The sequence below is a fragment of the Gambusia affinis genome, linkage group LG03 (assembly GCF_019740435.1).
Source record: "Gambusia affinis linkage group LG03, SWU_Gaff_1.0, whole genome shotgun sequence".
Taxonomy (NCBI): Eukaryota; Metazoa; Chordata; class Actinopteri; order Cyprinodontiformes; family Poeciliidae; genus Gambusia; species Gambusia affinis.
This window is the reverse complement of record NC_057870.1, coordinates 29,496,187-29,512,098: the sequence shown is the minus strand read 5'-3', so window position 1 is coordinate 29,512,098 and position 15,912 is coordinate 29,496,187. Positions and strand designations below refer to the sequence as shown.

Here is a 15,912-nt window from a genome sequence, read left to right as displayed (position 1 = left end):
CCTGATTTCAGACGGATCCTCTCAATGCTTTTTGTCACATTTTTCATCAAAAAAGAAAATTTACAAACCATATGAGCCAAAAAAGTGAGAGACTAACATTATTGTTCTATAAATTAAGTGAAATCACTTAAATTGAGTTAATTTTGCAGAGAACAGGTCTCTGTCAACATCAAGTCTTGTAAAAACCCTCTTTATGGTTGTTCCACCAAAACAAATCCAGTGCCAAACAAGAATGGTGCTTGAATTCAATCTTATCTGGTTTTACCAGCTTTCATCACAGCAGCCATCTATTCTAGTTCAAGTTCTGAATTTTTATGGATGATTGCAATGCAGGAAAACAGTTTAGCAATCTATTTATATGTCATATTTTTAAATTATTTATAATTTTATTGTTATTTTCACCAACAAATGGTCCAATGACTAATAGAAAGCATGTTTTACTGTTAGTTTCAAGCATCTCACATGCTGATGTGAGTGAATCTATATCAATTGAGACAGCACAGTGTAGTGTGAGACTAAGTAATGCTGCTGGGTCTTTGGGGCAACATTAGTGTTGGAGCATTTGTTTACTATGGCGTTGTGTCTTCCTACCCCACAGAATCTGATAGTCCGTAGTGTGAGAGCTAAGTGTTTTAGCTCCATGTTAGCACTGGAATCAGTTTGGTGGAAACAAACCACACTGTGGTGTTTGACCAAAGATAAATAAGGTAAAAGTTGAGACTGTGGACTAGTCAGGTTAATTATGTATAGAAAAGTGGGCTGGACAATTAAAAAATGCAAAACGCAAATCTGATGTTTAATAAATTATATTTTTGTCATGACAAAATACATTAAATGAAACTACACTGGATATTTTATTTTATAAAATTTCTTCACTCTTTTCCAGATTTCACCAATTTGCAGATCTAAATGTGTCACTCAATCTGTGTAAAGTTTGCTCACTGAGTATAAATTCAACCAACTACATTACATCTGCCTCCAAAATTCAGATTATTCATTGAACTACCCCTCCAATCTGCAGCAAACATTCACAGTTGCATTAATAATTTTTGAGAGGAAATGATCATCGCAATTGGATGGAAGAAAGATGAACACAAATAATTGTCAACAACTGTATTCAGGTATTTCACACAATAAATATTGCTTGAAGTTTGCATTCCTTAAATATTCACGCTCACCGTATCCCACAGTTGGGAGGCCCAGATGCTTCATCCGGTTCTTGACCAGCTCTGACAGCTCCTGCCTCTCAGAGCGCCGGTACAGGTTGAGTCTCTGCTGTGAAATGCGCTCCGCTCTGCTCGCCGGTTTGGCGTTCTTCCTGCTCAGCCGCCGAGCCCACTGCATGCTCTTCTTCCTCAGCAGCGGATGCTCTGATTGGTCACTCGTGGTGGAGTTTCTGTGGGCTGTTTTCTCTTTCCAGGACCCTGCGCGGCCCTGACGCGCCTCCCCGTGCTCGGCGTTGATGGACACTTGAGACTGCAGCAGCAGGGTGAAGAGGAAACACCTTTCTATGAAACTTTGAAAGCAACAAACATTTGTCTCTTATACATATCTTTCTCTCTGTCTGACTTCTGCTAACCAGGTAGATTATCAAAACAGAGACTCACCTGTGCATTACTGTCCTTCCTCTGAAAGAGAAGGCCAAAGAGACATCCAAACAAAGAAAGATGCAATGAAAGATGAAGCATTCAAAGCAAAGGAAATCACTGAAGAAAAAAAATCAGCTTAAAAATCAGCTTGTTAAATAGTAAATATTGGATATTTACTATTTCAAAATTTACTTACACAGTAGGAAATTAACCATAGAAATGTTAATATTTATTTAATTCAAATTCAAGTTAGCAATTAAATTGGCTGCTGGCCATTTCACCCCTTCACTCATTTATATTTCAATTGTTTTGGTCATTTTGTACCCACATTTTTCAGGGAACTGCAACCCACTAGGGGGTGAATTCAGACACACTTTGGCAACAAAAATGATTTAAAGTCATTTTCTAAATTGTACACATAGGCTAAGGTAAAGTATGACTTATGACTTAATATGACTTGATGCTTGACTTATGACTTTGAGAAAATAGAAAAAAACTCCAATTATAGTTAATTTGGTTTGATTGGAGGTCAGAACCTGTCATGCTTTATAATAGGCTTTAAAGTTTATATGAAATGTTACACAATCAAATTAAATTACACCATTCATTTCAACAATGTTTTTAAATTCTTAAGTATGAAAAGAAATAAACTTATTTGCAATTATTTACTTATGGGAACAAAATAGAAGCAGGAAAGGACAATATGTGAAATTGCAGGTACCAAATGAAAACTATTTTACATCCTTAATATGATATATACACTGTTAGCCTTTGCTGTATTTTCTACAGCTAAATACCGCAAAATGCCCAGTAAAACTAACATAAAACATCTTTACAATTAGTTACTGTAATTTGCATTGCATTATGGGTAAAGGACATAGTATTACAGTAACTTACTGTATGTTTTGAAGTTGCAGTAATTTACTGTTTACACATTGCAGTAGTGGTACTGCACTTATAATGTCTTTGCGCTGGCCATGTAAGAATTCTATTTGATTTCCAACGGTCATCATAGATGTTTCATCGTGGTTCCCTGTTTCTGTATTTTTACTCCTTTAGTGGTTAACATATTTTTAAGGCAGAAAGAGAGTGTGTACTTTTGTTTTTTTCACATCCTAGCTAACATTAATATGCAGTTTATCTGGCTACGTCATCAAGGGTGGCTTCGCTTCCAACGTTTTTCTGATGACGTTTGTTTTAAACTCCGAAGCTTTTTCCGTCCAAGTGCAAGTGCAGCTCTGTCGCTGTGGGCTCACACTGCTTCAGCTCTTCGCAAGACAGGTAAAAAAAAACACTTAGAAAACTGTTTGAAGCCAATGTATATTTTAGATGGAGCTAACGTAACTTATAGCATCATGCTATAATGCTATCACTTAGCATGAGGTGAAAGATAGAAAAATATGATGGTGTTATTTTTTGAGCTGGTTCGGAATTAACGTTAGCTAAGGTGCTAATTTTACCGAAGGTTTTAGCTTGGCTTTTGCCGCTAAATCTTCCTCGAGCGACTAGCTTTGGGTTGAGATAAGCTCAGTGCTGAGTGTCTGTTAGCATTGTTGTTACATCCTTTGTCGAACAATATAACGTTAACTGATAATTGATCCCCCCGCCCCCTTTTTTAAAAAAATACATCTAATAACTGTTTATTTGTTTAAACCATGACCTTGCAAATGTTAAGAGTGCAGATTAGCTAGGTCAACAAGGATGAATTCTAACGTTGTTCTTTTTTTTCTTTTTGTCAGATGACTTTTTTTAACTCCCAAGCTTTTTCCCTCCAAGTGGCTGTGCAGTTTTGTCCTGCTGAGTGCTAACATAGCTTCAACTCTTGAAAAGACAAGACAACAGGTAAAAAGACAGCTCTTCAAACATATTTGAAGCCACAAAATAATCTGTAAATTTAGAGGAGCAGCTAACCTAATCTATAACTTTGAGCTTGCTACAGCTAGTTAGCCTGCTAAAGTATCATTACATCTCCAACATAGTGTATAAGAGTCTGTAAATGAGGACAAAGGTGGAAAACATTCAAGTGGTTTCTGTTATTTTTTGAGTTGGTTCAGCAGGTGGACAAAAAAGTTAATTTCCAAGCCTGGTTCCATATAAGGACTGTTCACCTGTTTAAACCATGCTCTTGCAAATTTAAAGTTAAGTCAGTACTAACAGGTGCAATTATGTACAGGTGTAAATTCTGCAGCATTTGTACTTCATAATTTAGAGAATTTTGTACTCATGTGAAGAAACATCAACACACAGCTAATTATCGGTTTTGTTGTGGAATAGAGCAATGTCCTACTTCCAGAGAAAAAGAAAACATTTCAAAGAAAAAGAGGACTCAATCTTCATCTTGGTTGATGTAATTTTATATCGACTCTTAACTTAAAACACACATCTTAAATCAGAATTGTTCAATTAATTTGTTAAAGGGATCAATTCACCCAAATTACAAACATTTCATTAACCCATATTGTACTTAGCCATTCAGATACTGTATTTGTGGAATGTAATGCTTTAAAAAATCTTTTTAGCCTCACAAACTGTCATTCACATCCGCTGTTTCAGAGTGGTAGCAGGATGTAGGGGTAAAGTCTAGTCTAGTCTCCGGGGTGAGGTTCTCAAAAACCTGTTGTAATCTGGGTGAACTGGCCCTTTAAATATAAATTACTACCAGTAATTCATATTTAAGAGTTTTCCTTTTATGTTTCAAAGGTATCTTCCACCAAGATGTCTGTTGAGATGGAAATGACCGTACCTACTACACCAAGGGTAATCATGCTTGGTAAGAGGAATATTTTCTATCACTATAATTTTTTTGTAGCAATGTATGTAATAGTTATGGTAGTCTGTACTTTTACTCACTAGCGTTAGCCTGACAAGGGTTTGTCTATTTTAGGAAATAGCTTGATGTCTGCAACCCGGTGGATGGTCAGTATGGAGGAGAAGGTATTTTTCGAACCTGAGCAACTACATGACTTTGCCAGCGTCCTTGCTGTCTTTTTTGGGTCATATTATGACTTCAATCTGGAGTATCAGGAGTCAGCATCCACCACGCTGGAGATGAAACAACGGTAAGTACTCTACACCAAGCCATTTATGAATTAAATTTAATGACAGTTTGACTGATGATGAAGAACCATAGCTGATTGCTGTATTGTATGTCTTCATTTTAAAAAATACAATTAATATATTTTATTTCTGTTAAAAGATTTTTTGTGAGGATCAATCCAGATGTTGGTACCAAATGCACAGCCAAAGTCAGTACAAGCTGCAAGACGGGAAGTCTTGTCAAGAGGAAAGTAGTCAGTGTCAACTCCCGGATCAACACCTTCCTCAAACGACTCGCTGAATTTGAATGGAGGACTTCCAACTAGGTAAGCATTTTACCAAATGTTTATTATTTTATTGTCTTTTCCTCCTATCTTGCATGTTCTGACTTTACTTTAGGCTTTTTAATATGATTTTAATGATTATTTATAAATGGCATGTGATTCCTACACAATAGCCCTTTAGAGTAGCCTGCATCTTTTCTGTGTCCGTGGTAAAAAGTGGATGTCGCTGCATCTCTTACTAAATCACAGAAATGTATAAGTGTGTAGTCGTTTAATTGAGGTGTTTTTTTTTTATGCAGTTTTCAGTTTATTAGGCACACCTTTGCAGTAATCCGTCAGCACCAACAAAATGACTGAAAAGATTGTTATGACATGTTGTATTTCATCGTCTCCTTGGGGACATTTGCAGGGTCTCAATACAGTACGCAATCGTTTGAATTAGTGAAGACTGACTGACTGCTTTTGCCATAAACAATCCAAAAACCTGAAGTGAAGCCAGTCCTGCTCATTCTTTATGCAGCTTCTATTATCACTTCAGTGTAATTGATTTTTTTTTTAAAGAAATTATCAACTTAATGCTGCTTTATGCCAATGATTTTATGCATTTGGACATTGTCAGTCAGCTTAATTTGTCAGCCTTCCTGTCGATTTGAAAATGTAGATAACTTCCTGACCATCTCATGACCTCCCACATCGTCTGTCTTATTCTTTACAGTTCAGCTTCCACAAGATGGATCTCACTGATTTTGTTTGATGAATGGAATAAAAGTTCTTCTGATGTAGGAAATGCATCTGATATAACAATATTTATTGATATGAATGCCTACCATATAGTACATTATCGCACTTGCACTGTTATTGTGATGTATTGTGTAACAGAGCACATTTAAGCTACTGTTAACTGCTTTCTGACAATGCAGCCTCTGCTGGTTTTTTAAATGAAGTATATTCTATATATTTTTTAAAAGTCAGTCTTTTAATAGTTTATGGCTGGTACTTGATGCACACGTTCATGTTGCTACATACATGTGCCATAAAAAATATTGACATGACCTGTAGTGTGTTCTATGGTTTTGTTGTTTTATAGCACATTAAATTGTATTGTGACATTGTTCTTTATGACATTGCGAATATATAAATGGATTTTATTTCAACAAATCTGCTGAAAATAAATACCTGTTTTTATTCACAGTACTTGGACTAAAATTTCTTTTGTGAAACTTTTCGGTTTATGGTAAAATATTCTTGTATTAAAAAATGTAAACTTTAATTTACAGTAAAACTGACATTATGTTGTGAAACAAGTTTACAGTAGACCAGCTTTACTATAAAATACATTTACAGTTTTATGCTATAAACTACATTTACAGTAAAGCAGTTATAACTGCAAAGCACACTCACAGTAAAAATTAACTGTGAAATATCATGACAGTAAAGGTACTGTAGAATGGTAATTACAGTAACTTACTGGCAACACTGTTGCCAGTAAGTTACTGTAGAATGTCAATTACAGTAACTTACAGGCAACACTGTTGCCAGTAAGTTGCCAGTAAGTTACTGTAGAATGGTGATTACAGTAACTTACTGGCAACACTGTTGCCAGTAAGTCGCCAGTAAGTTACTGTAGAATGGTGATTACAGTAACTTACTGGCAACACTGTTGCCAGTAAGTTACTGTAGAATGGTAATTACAGTACCTTGCTGGCAACTTACTGGCAACACTGTTGCCAGTAAGTTACTGTAAAATTACAATAAAAAGTCTAACAGTGTAATTGAAAAACAAATTTGTAGAGGAAAAAGTTTAAAGATATACAGGATGTGTAAAACTGAAGGTGGAAAAATACTGAAATTAAATCTGTCCATTACTTTTATGTCTTGTGGCATTGAAGTAGGGGTGTACAAACTTTTACTATCTGAATTAGTAAAAGGGTAAAATGACCTGAAACCAGTTTATTTGTTTGAAATGAAATGAAATAATTCATCACTGTCAAATAAAGCCCAAAATAAATAGAGTTAACTAAGCAAAAAGTTAATTTCCTTCTTCTGTTTTGTATTAGTTGCTGTCAGCTTGCAACATTCGTCTAAAACAACTAATGAAGCAAACAACATAAGAAAATCCACTAAAAGTGGAGCAAAGTAAAAGTAACAAGAAACATAATGCAAATAGAAAGAATCAGTGAGAAAGAATAAAGATATCCCAAAGTTAAGACTCCTTCTGGGGAGCCTTTTAAATAAAACTCTGATTTAAAAATAAGATGGAAAATAAAGCCAGATTTGATGGTTTGGTCCGGATCTGAAATGAGGCGGTTTATTAAACTTTGCTTGCCTCTGACGTAGAGAACATGTGCGACTCAGTGCGGTAGATCCCAATGGGAATTTCAGCACTGGAAGAACAAAATTTCTGGAAGAGTCGGCCGTAAGTCCTGATCCACAAATCTTCCTCTGTGATTTTCATCTGAGGATGGAGAAAGAAGCGATCGGGTTGATTCATTTCACACAAGTTTTATCTACTGAAACTCTCAGGTTTGGTTACGTACAACACACAGGTAGCCCGATCCGGGCGTGGTGTCCAGTCCGAGCAGAAGCCGTATGATAGCAATCATGTAATCCTTAACAAACGACTGTCAAAAGAGAAGAAAAAAACCCCCCGTGTGATAATTTACCTGAGGCAGTACAGCAAGATAAATTAGGCTCTGCAACAGATCTGTACATGCCTCAGGTCTATTATCATTTTAATCTTTTCTATAAAGGTCAACTCTGCAGGTCTGCTTTCCCACCTGGTACAGCAGCGTGTCGAGCATGCTGATGCTGAACACCCGGCCGGCAGCGAACGGCAGCCGGAACATGAAGGCCAAGTTGGAGCCCTTATCGCGCTCAATCTGAAAAATGAGGGGAAAAAATGTCCAAGTAGAAATGAAAATATTTTAATCTGTTTATTCAACAGCTGTTATTTTATTTTACACCAGCATGCTCTGCAAAAACACAAAAAAATCCCCAAGTGCTTTGGTGATGTTTTTACTGCAAATATCTTAAAACTAACTTATAAGTAACTTTTCAGCAAGATTTAGGTTGGTTTTAAGTCAATAACATTAAGTCTTTAATATTAATAAAAATCAACTAGTTTTTTGGGGGGGAAAAATGTCTTGTCATATTGTCACCTTCTTAAAATAACCATTTTTAATAATAGTCATTATTTTGAAGATGATTTAGGCAAAAACGTTTGGCAAAATTTCTTTATAAAGATGATATGTGAACAAAAATCTGCCAGTGGAATTGGAACTTTAAAAACACAATATTGGGGTCTTATTGACAAAAACAACTCCTCCACCTTTCTGAAAAGTTACTTATGGGTTAGTACGTTAGGAATAAGACAAAACAAAGATATTTGTGGTATAAACTGGACAAAAATACTTTGTAGGATTTTGTGTGTTTGCAGAATTGAAGGGAAACATTTTTTGACTAAATTTTAGACTTAAATTGTTACGTTTATTAAGTTCAAATACTTTTTAAGTTTTATGTGAAATATTTTTTTTTAAATTGACAAAATGAATAAGGAATCTTTACATAAAGGAAAAAAACCCTGAATATAACTATTTGGTGATGCAGGGTAAGAAATTATTGGATGGACGAATATTGTTTTCTACGGAATACACTGAAGGCCAAAAGTTTGCAAGCAGTTTTGGAAGCAACTCTAAGCTTCTTTTCACAATGATCTTTTTTTCTTTAAGAAAGGTGATATGTACTTACTGTATAATCAGACTTTTCGTTCATTGATCTACACGATTTCCCACAATTCACGTTACCAGACCATTGCTGAATGAATGTTAAAAGAAAAGAGGCTTAGTTTTATTGCTGACAAGAATGCTCAGAGTCAGTGCAAAAATAAAAAATAAAAAATACAGTTGCATATCGTGCAAAGGTTATGCCATTATTAGTAAAACTAGATGGAAAAAAGCCAAGTCCATGCAAAAATAACTGGAAAATAAATGAAACACAGATTCTGTTAGTGACCTTTTTTATAGCAATTTATTTTGGTCCAAGTAAACTAATGAAACCATCTGTGGAAAATGAATGTAGCTTCCAAACTTTTGGCCTGTTGTGCACATCTAGCCCAAAGTTTCTTTGTTTAGCTGTGTCTCGTTTAAAAATAGACCCACTGAGGGACCTACTGGTGTCATCAGCTCTGTGTTTTGAGGAACTGACTCCACAGAAAGTGTTTTTCTTACCCACAGTTTCCATAGTCAATGTCTCTGTTCAGCTGTATCTCCTTCCTGCGCCTTGTTTTTCAGTGACTTATCAAGTAAATAAACTTATTCACATGTGATTTACATCTATATATGCTCTATATATTACTGGATTTTCTTCTGGAACCAGGATGTTCGTGAGTGGAATCGATTCGTCTGTGGTGTGTTGCTCCTGCCGTGTGACTGGACACACGAACCGATCGAACCGGTCGTACTTTTATCGGCTCTGTGGTCACAGAGGATTGGAAAATTGGCCGACAATCTTTAAATCGTGCCGCGTGAACCAGACCTAAAACTCACAAGCTCTACTCCTCTCCTCTTGACCTCTGCCCTATCGCCCTCTAACTCTGGTTGCTATGGTAACGTTTACACATCCCTTCAAAATAAGATATAGATGCGCCACAAAAAGCAAACATTTTACTTTTATGAGAATTTTTTTTATTTTTTTCCCCACCAGGGGGTCCGTTTTGTGGGCTCTAGTGTTCCTTTTATCATAGTAGGCTGACAGGAAAGAGGGATCCCCCAGACTCAAATAATACATAAAACGGAAATATTTAATTATTTCTTGCGCGGCCCGGTACCAATTGGTCCACGGACCGGTACCGGTCCGCGGCTTGGGGACCACTGGTCTACATAACTCACCAAAGCATCACCAGGTGATTTTTTTTTAAATCTTTGTGCAGTGTAACGTTTATGTTAAAATGTATTAGTTTTGTTTACTTCAAAAGCTCCAGTCCGGAGTTATTCATTTAACACCAGACTGCTTTTACAGAACAAGTTTTAGTCAAAAACAGACATTAATGACTGATTGAAAAATACTTTTTCTGGCAGGCAAACAAGTTAAGACATACGGTACGCACGGTCTATCAATGCAACAAAAAAAAAAGTCATAGTGCCATAAAGTCATATTTGCTCACCAAGTAGCTGCAAAATAGATTTTTATCTCTGTCAAACAGAAAAAGGATGTTCTAAGTTAAAGATCACCAACCTTCTCCAGTTTGGACAGAGCAAGTGAGTAGCAGTCTTTGGCTCTGAACTGCATGAACCTCATGTTGGAGGGATGTGTGAGCTCCGTGATGATGCTGAGACTGGGGAACAATCTGAGTGAGGAGGAGGAAGAGGAAAGATGAAGGGCTCTTTTTTCACGGAAATGAGACGCCCGTTCAGAACAACCATAGATCTTTTTAATTCTTTTACTACATTAAAGAGTACTTTTACAGCTAAGTTGAAGTTTAAAATGAACTCATTCTGATATCTGAAGTAGTGAAAGGAGACGGAATCCATTAAGTGAATCAGGTTTTCAATAGAGCTAAAGCATTAGGCTTCAGAGTTAATATTCGTAAGCAATGAGCCTCTCCATTTGTTACCTGAACATTGTCTGGACATTGACAATAGTCTTGGCGTCTGCCATGTAGTCTTCCTCAGCACTCATGGTGCTCTCCTTGTCCACAACCACCAAGTTATCAGCATAGATTATTCCACACTGCAGCAGATTGTCCAAACTGATGCATTTGAGAAACAAGTATTTAGAAATTCTGGTATTTCAAATAAAATCAAATAATCATCATGTCATGCTTCAGATCACTTACTTATCAATAGTCCCAGCCATGAAGTAAACCATGGGAAAGCAGCAAATGGCCTCTAAGAAGTGGTTGTCTGGTCTGCAGGAAACAGAAATTATGGAACAAAACCTCACTGACAGATTATGAGACAATTTGAATGATTTCCTGAAATTTGTGTTCTGATGAGGAATGGGAATATTTGCTAGAATTTCCCTCGAAACAGAAGTGGAATCAATATTTAATTGAGCAAAGCAGTGGGAGGATTCGCTAAAAAATGAGCTGCTAATGGAAATTCATCGAGAGCCAGACATTTCCTGGCTCCACATTTGTGTGATTTTCTTTTTCGCTTTGTGGCAAAAGTGATTGAAAATTTAAACAGAAAAAGAAATAATCCAAAAAATTATTGGATGTTTGCATAAACAAAGTAAGGGATGTACAGATGCTATTCAAGCTTGTTATGAAATGACTGCAAACTAATAAGTCATTAGGTGTAGTCATTGGTTCCTAATGCCATTACAGCAAGTCCACTGGTTCTGCATCTTTGTACAAGTGAAACAGTCACACATGAAGCTGGAACAGAAGCTGAGGAGTCTTACGGATAGTCCAGTAGCAGCACTATTGGGTTGAGCTCCTTTCTGGGCCGATAATAAGCTCGCAGGGGAACTATGAAGTTATAGAGCCCATTTCCTGCCGTCTCTGCAGACACTATAATCAGCTTATTTTTGAAGCCGTAGGCCTTAGCATCTTCAAAGCTGTTATGTGTGCAGCCCTGGGTGGAGACAGAGTTCAGCAGGAAGTCGTCAGGCTTTTAGCAGAGAAATCACCTTACTTATTGTCTCTGTAATGAGTAAGAGGAAGAAAGAAAGAGAAAGGATGTAGGGAAATGTTACGCTGCCATTTCAGCTTCACCTTATCGAGGCGAAGGCAGCAGAACGGAGCTTTCTGTGGCAGCAGGTGGCACAGAGTTGGCGAGCTGCCGATGTAGGGGGAGTTTGGAGGGTAGCCCTTCACAAAGCTAATGGACAGGAAACAAAGAAATTTAGGTGACTGAAACCTGTGCTAAAATACAATGTAAATACAAGGCCTTGTAAAGTATCTTTATCAATATATTGCATATTTTGTGAAATAAACAACAAATTGTATGTGACAGAAATAGGACTTAGTTGTTAAGTGACAAGAGAAAGAGTCGTTGTCCTGCTGGAAAGTTATCCTCCACCACAGTTGATGAGAGAGAAGGGAGGAAGACATGAAGAAAAGATGTGGACTATCTGAGATGATACAGGATTTATTCAAGGAGATCAGAGTAAAGTAAGCTGAACACAAAATTAACCTTCAGATTTTTATTTGTAAAAATAATTTGCAAGCCATGTATCTCGATAAATTACATTGAGGTTTGTGGTTGAAATGTGACAAAAATTGTTCAAGTTTGAGAGTTATAAATATGTCCTCTTGCTATTCAACTTGTGCAAAGATTTATTTTTTTGACATCCAGTATCTGGTTTCAAAATAAAATAAATCTCTCACCATAAATAACTGTTTTCAGAAGAAAGATTTAGGTTCCCAGCCTTTTATCAGATTCTGCTGCAGCTTTAATCCATTCACTGATGACTTGCAGCCTAAAATGCATGTTAAAGTAAAACAACTTGACTTGTTTTGATTTGCATCTAAGTGCCAGCGTGATTTATTTCATTTAATTTGTGATGCATTACCCCAATCAGTTGTATCTCCTTAAGTTGCCGTTTGACTTTCCTGCATTAATGTAGATGCAGTGCCACTTAATCGCCACATGATGGCACTGTGGGACCTTGAATTTCACTGCTCTTTTTTCTTAATTTGTTTCAACACTAGCGCTGCGCCTCTGCAGTAACAGAGGCTCAGAAGACCATGTTATGTTATGAGCAACTTTAAGAGACCTGCTTAAGTTGGGGTCAGTCAAACAGTTGTTGTTTGGGATTAGTGACTGATTCCTCACTGCATCCCAGTTCCCATCTATCACATTTCTGTCATCAGAAATATTACGAAAGATTTTCTTGAGATGCTGTGATGTCGACTGCGTCAGGGACACTGGCAAAAAGGATCTGAGTAGCATCAGCATCACTAGAAGAAAAAGGCTGACCTTCCTGTCATGATATTAGTCACTGCGTTTTTGAGCATCATGACACACCGATTATACACCTGCTGAAACCTCATCTATCTCTCCTTCTACAGCCAATGAGGGATGACGGAGAGGAAGAAAGGTGAGATCAATCAATTTCAAAATGCAGAACGCAGCTGCCTCACTAAACACCCCAAACTCCAGAAATCTCCGGCGCTCTGGTGTTTCTTCATGCACTGAAACACATCCGAGCTACTCACTCCAACCCCACGGAGCCCTCCTCATCTGATTGGTTGGTCTCGTCCTCCGATTGGTCACTGAGGAGGTCGCAGGGCAAGATGACAGAGGAGTCAGCAATTTCCAAGACGGGTGCGATGCTTGGCCTTCGACTTCCAGCTCCGTTCTCGGTGGGAAGGGTCAGTTTTCCACTTTCCTCTGGAGGATCGGAGTGCTGGAGATCTATCGCTACAGTCCCTAAAAATTAGGGGGCGTCAACTAAATTAGATTATTTCATAAGTGAAGCAGAAATTAGATGATGCACAACAGTTTTACAGCTCTTTGCACTTAAAAACTGATCTCCATTTGTACATTTCTGACACTCAGCATTTTTATGTTTACTCAGCAGAACTTCATGTTTCATCTTGAGGAGAAAATGTATTGCTTTTTAGAAAAATGCTGTGTGTACACAGAGTAGCATGCAAACTGCAGTCACAGAAGTTTATCTATAAATACAGAAAACACTTTCTTGACATACATCATATAACTGCTCATATTATAATGCACCTGTTGAGTTCAGAACTGAAACGATTAATTGGATTGATTGATTATTAAAATAACTGTCAATAATTATTTAGAAATCAATTAATTTGTCAATTAGTCAATCAATTAGTTAGCTGGAGTATACAGAACCGAAAAAGGCCATTCTGAGAGAAGTAATTAAGCCAAAACTGTACAAAACATATGTAAATACATTAAATTAAATTATATACGCACCTTTTTCTATCCAATTATTAACCGGTTAATTAAAAAATTCATCAATAGTTTAGTCCTACGTTGTGTTGATAAGTCGAGCAAAAACATTACATGTTGATGTTAAAAGGATTTATTTATCTGCAGATGCATCCTTTGCTACAAAAGATCAAGTGTATCCTAAAGGAGTCCTATGTTGTTGCACTTTAGGTAATAAAATGTTTCTTATTCAAAAATATTTTAACGTACCTCTAATATTGAACAAAAAAAGACTCAGGTGGTAAAATTAAAAAATCTGCAGAATGTTTTCTTTTTTAATCCATTTAATTAATCAGTAGAATAATTGTTTACCAACATTTTCATTAGTTGCAGCCCAAATTGAGTTTATTTGCTGTATATTAAAGTTTGTGCAGAACATCCAGTTTAAGTAAAGTATCCCTAAAACTGTAAAGAAATACATACTAACATTATGGTGTAAAAAGAAACAAGGATGCATCATGCATGAACTTACCATATGAGGTGGCCTGATCAACTTTCACAGGTCAAAAAAACAAAAACAGGCACATAACAATAAAGTCAGCCAATAAAGTAAAGGAAAGCTGGTCAGTAAAGAAATCATGCAAAAGCATCAACAGGCCAGCCACCATTCAGAAATGTACAAAATGCAGTTTTGATTAAAATAAAGCATCTATTTTCTCTTTCACGCCAACCTACATAACCTCCCACTGATTATTTCATGTCTTTTCAGTCTTACCCATGCTGGCTATGATGCTGTGCACAGGCAGCCTGGAGGGGGTGTCGTAGAGCCTGGTGACTGGGAGACCCTTCCCATGTTTTTCCTCCTGTTTGAAGATGAAGGCCGAGTTCTCCTCCTTGGTGATGTTGATGTAGTAGCAGGTGTCGGTAGCAGCCATTATGTGACGCGGTCCGGGATTCAGGAGGATGCTCTTGTTGTCCTCCCTCTTCACCCCGATCAAACACACACCATACCTGCAGAGAAATTCAAACGGACCTCAGATTTAAGTTATTCTGTGTCATATTTGCCACTAATTAATCCAAAGTTTGGCAAAGGAGAATTCACTCACTTCTTATGGGCATGAAAGGAGGCGTAGGTGAAGCTCTTTCCATCATACTCCCCAAAAAACTTGCTGTCAGCTAAATGGATGTGGTACACCTCGTTCCCAGAGCAGCGGCCATAAGTCCTCTGCCACGGCTCCGGGGATGTCTGCCCCTCCCTGGGAAAAGAGCACTTTATTATTTACTGTTTTATTTATAGCAACAATTCATATCATCCTTTTATAGATGACTATAGACCCAATTTACACTATAAGGTCAATAATGTCACATTGTTCTTGGTTATTTTTTCAGGATTATTACAAAAAAGAATTACATTCAATTTTAATCAGATTCTGGCAGGTTGGGTAAAGTAAAATGTGAAAACTTAATCTGCTGGACTTAACGTGATGCATTGAGGTTATAATACTCTTGATCAAAAGTTCTGTTTTCCTTCATTATGTTTAACTTTTTTGTAGCAGAGATCAAATTGTGACTTCTTTTAATGACTACTAACATAGTAGCATAGTTGTATAGTTAGTACTTCATTTAAAAAAATGAATTAAAACTATATTTTCAATAGTGAGCTTTAAAAAACCAAACAAAATAATGTTTTTTGATGGTCAATTAATTGTTTCAGATTCAAACTCGTTGCTGCAGGCAGTGAAAGTAGGGCAGGGATATTTCAACCACCAAAGAGCACCGACTGTTAAAAATAGTTTTAATGTGGACTTTACAACTGCAACAGAAAAACTATTTCAGGATGTTTTGTCTTCAGTAAGTGCAGAGGGAAAGAGAAGTCCAGCGACGACCAGAACCCTGCTGGCAGATGAAGAGTACGTCAACACTCAGGATTGCTGACATTGTGTGAATAGTTCATAAAATTATTAGCAGCCCAGGTTTGATAGCACAGCTGTGTAGACTTGTGAATGAGAATAATCATTTATGCTTAAACTACATAATAGGACCATAACATCTTTGAGCTCTTATTTAAATTTGCTTGGAAAATATTTACAATTTAAAAAATGTAATCCCTTCCTGCTCAGTCTTCATCATCCTCCTCAGGTCTAGTCACAATAA

General features: G+C 36.9%; 1 protein-coding gene across 13 annotated transcripts in view; it reads right to left on the bottom strand.

The window, feature by feature from the left end:
• The window catches only part of kcnt1b (potassium sodium-activated channel subfamily T member 1b), an 82,838-nt gene that overhangs the window by 8,513 nt on the left and 58,413 nt on the right, over positions 1–15,912 (bottom strand). For 8 of the 13 annotated variants that reach the window (XM_044112042.1, XM_044112043.1, XM_044112047.1 and 5 more), the window contains 13 exons: positions 14,865–15,014; positions 14,534–14,769; positions 13,071–13,284; positions 11,625–11,730; positions 11,312–11,484; positions 10,743–10,814; positions 10,521–10,655; positions 10,142–10,253; positions 7,687–7,788; positions 7,447–7,530; positions 7,236–7,364; positions 1,608–1,628; positions 1,179–1,476 (listed from right to left, as the gene is read on the bottom strand). In XM_044112042.1, the coding sequence (XP_043967977.1) occupies positions 1,179–1,476; positions 1,608–1,628; positions 7,236–7,364; positions 7,447–7,530; positions 7,687–7,788; positions 10,142–10,253; positions 10,521–10,655; positions 10,743–10,814; positions 11,312–11,484; positions 11,625–11,730; positions 13,071–13,284; positions 14,534–14,769; positions 14,865–15,014 (1,832 nt within the window). The remainder of the gene's footprint in view (positions 1–1,178; positions 1,477–1,607; positions 1,629–7,235; positions 7,365–7,446; positions 7,531–7,686; positions 7,789–10,141; positions 10,254–10,520; positions 10,656–10,742; positions 10,815–11,311; positions 11,485–11,624; positions 11,731–13,070; positions 13,285–14,533; positions 14,770–14,864; positions 15,015–15,912) is intronic. The other 5 variants (XM_044112044.1, XM_044112049.1, XM_044112051.1 and 2 more) reach the window with 1 other exon arrangement.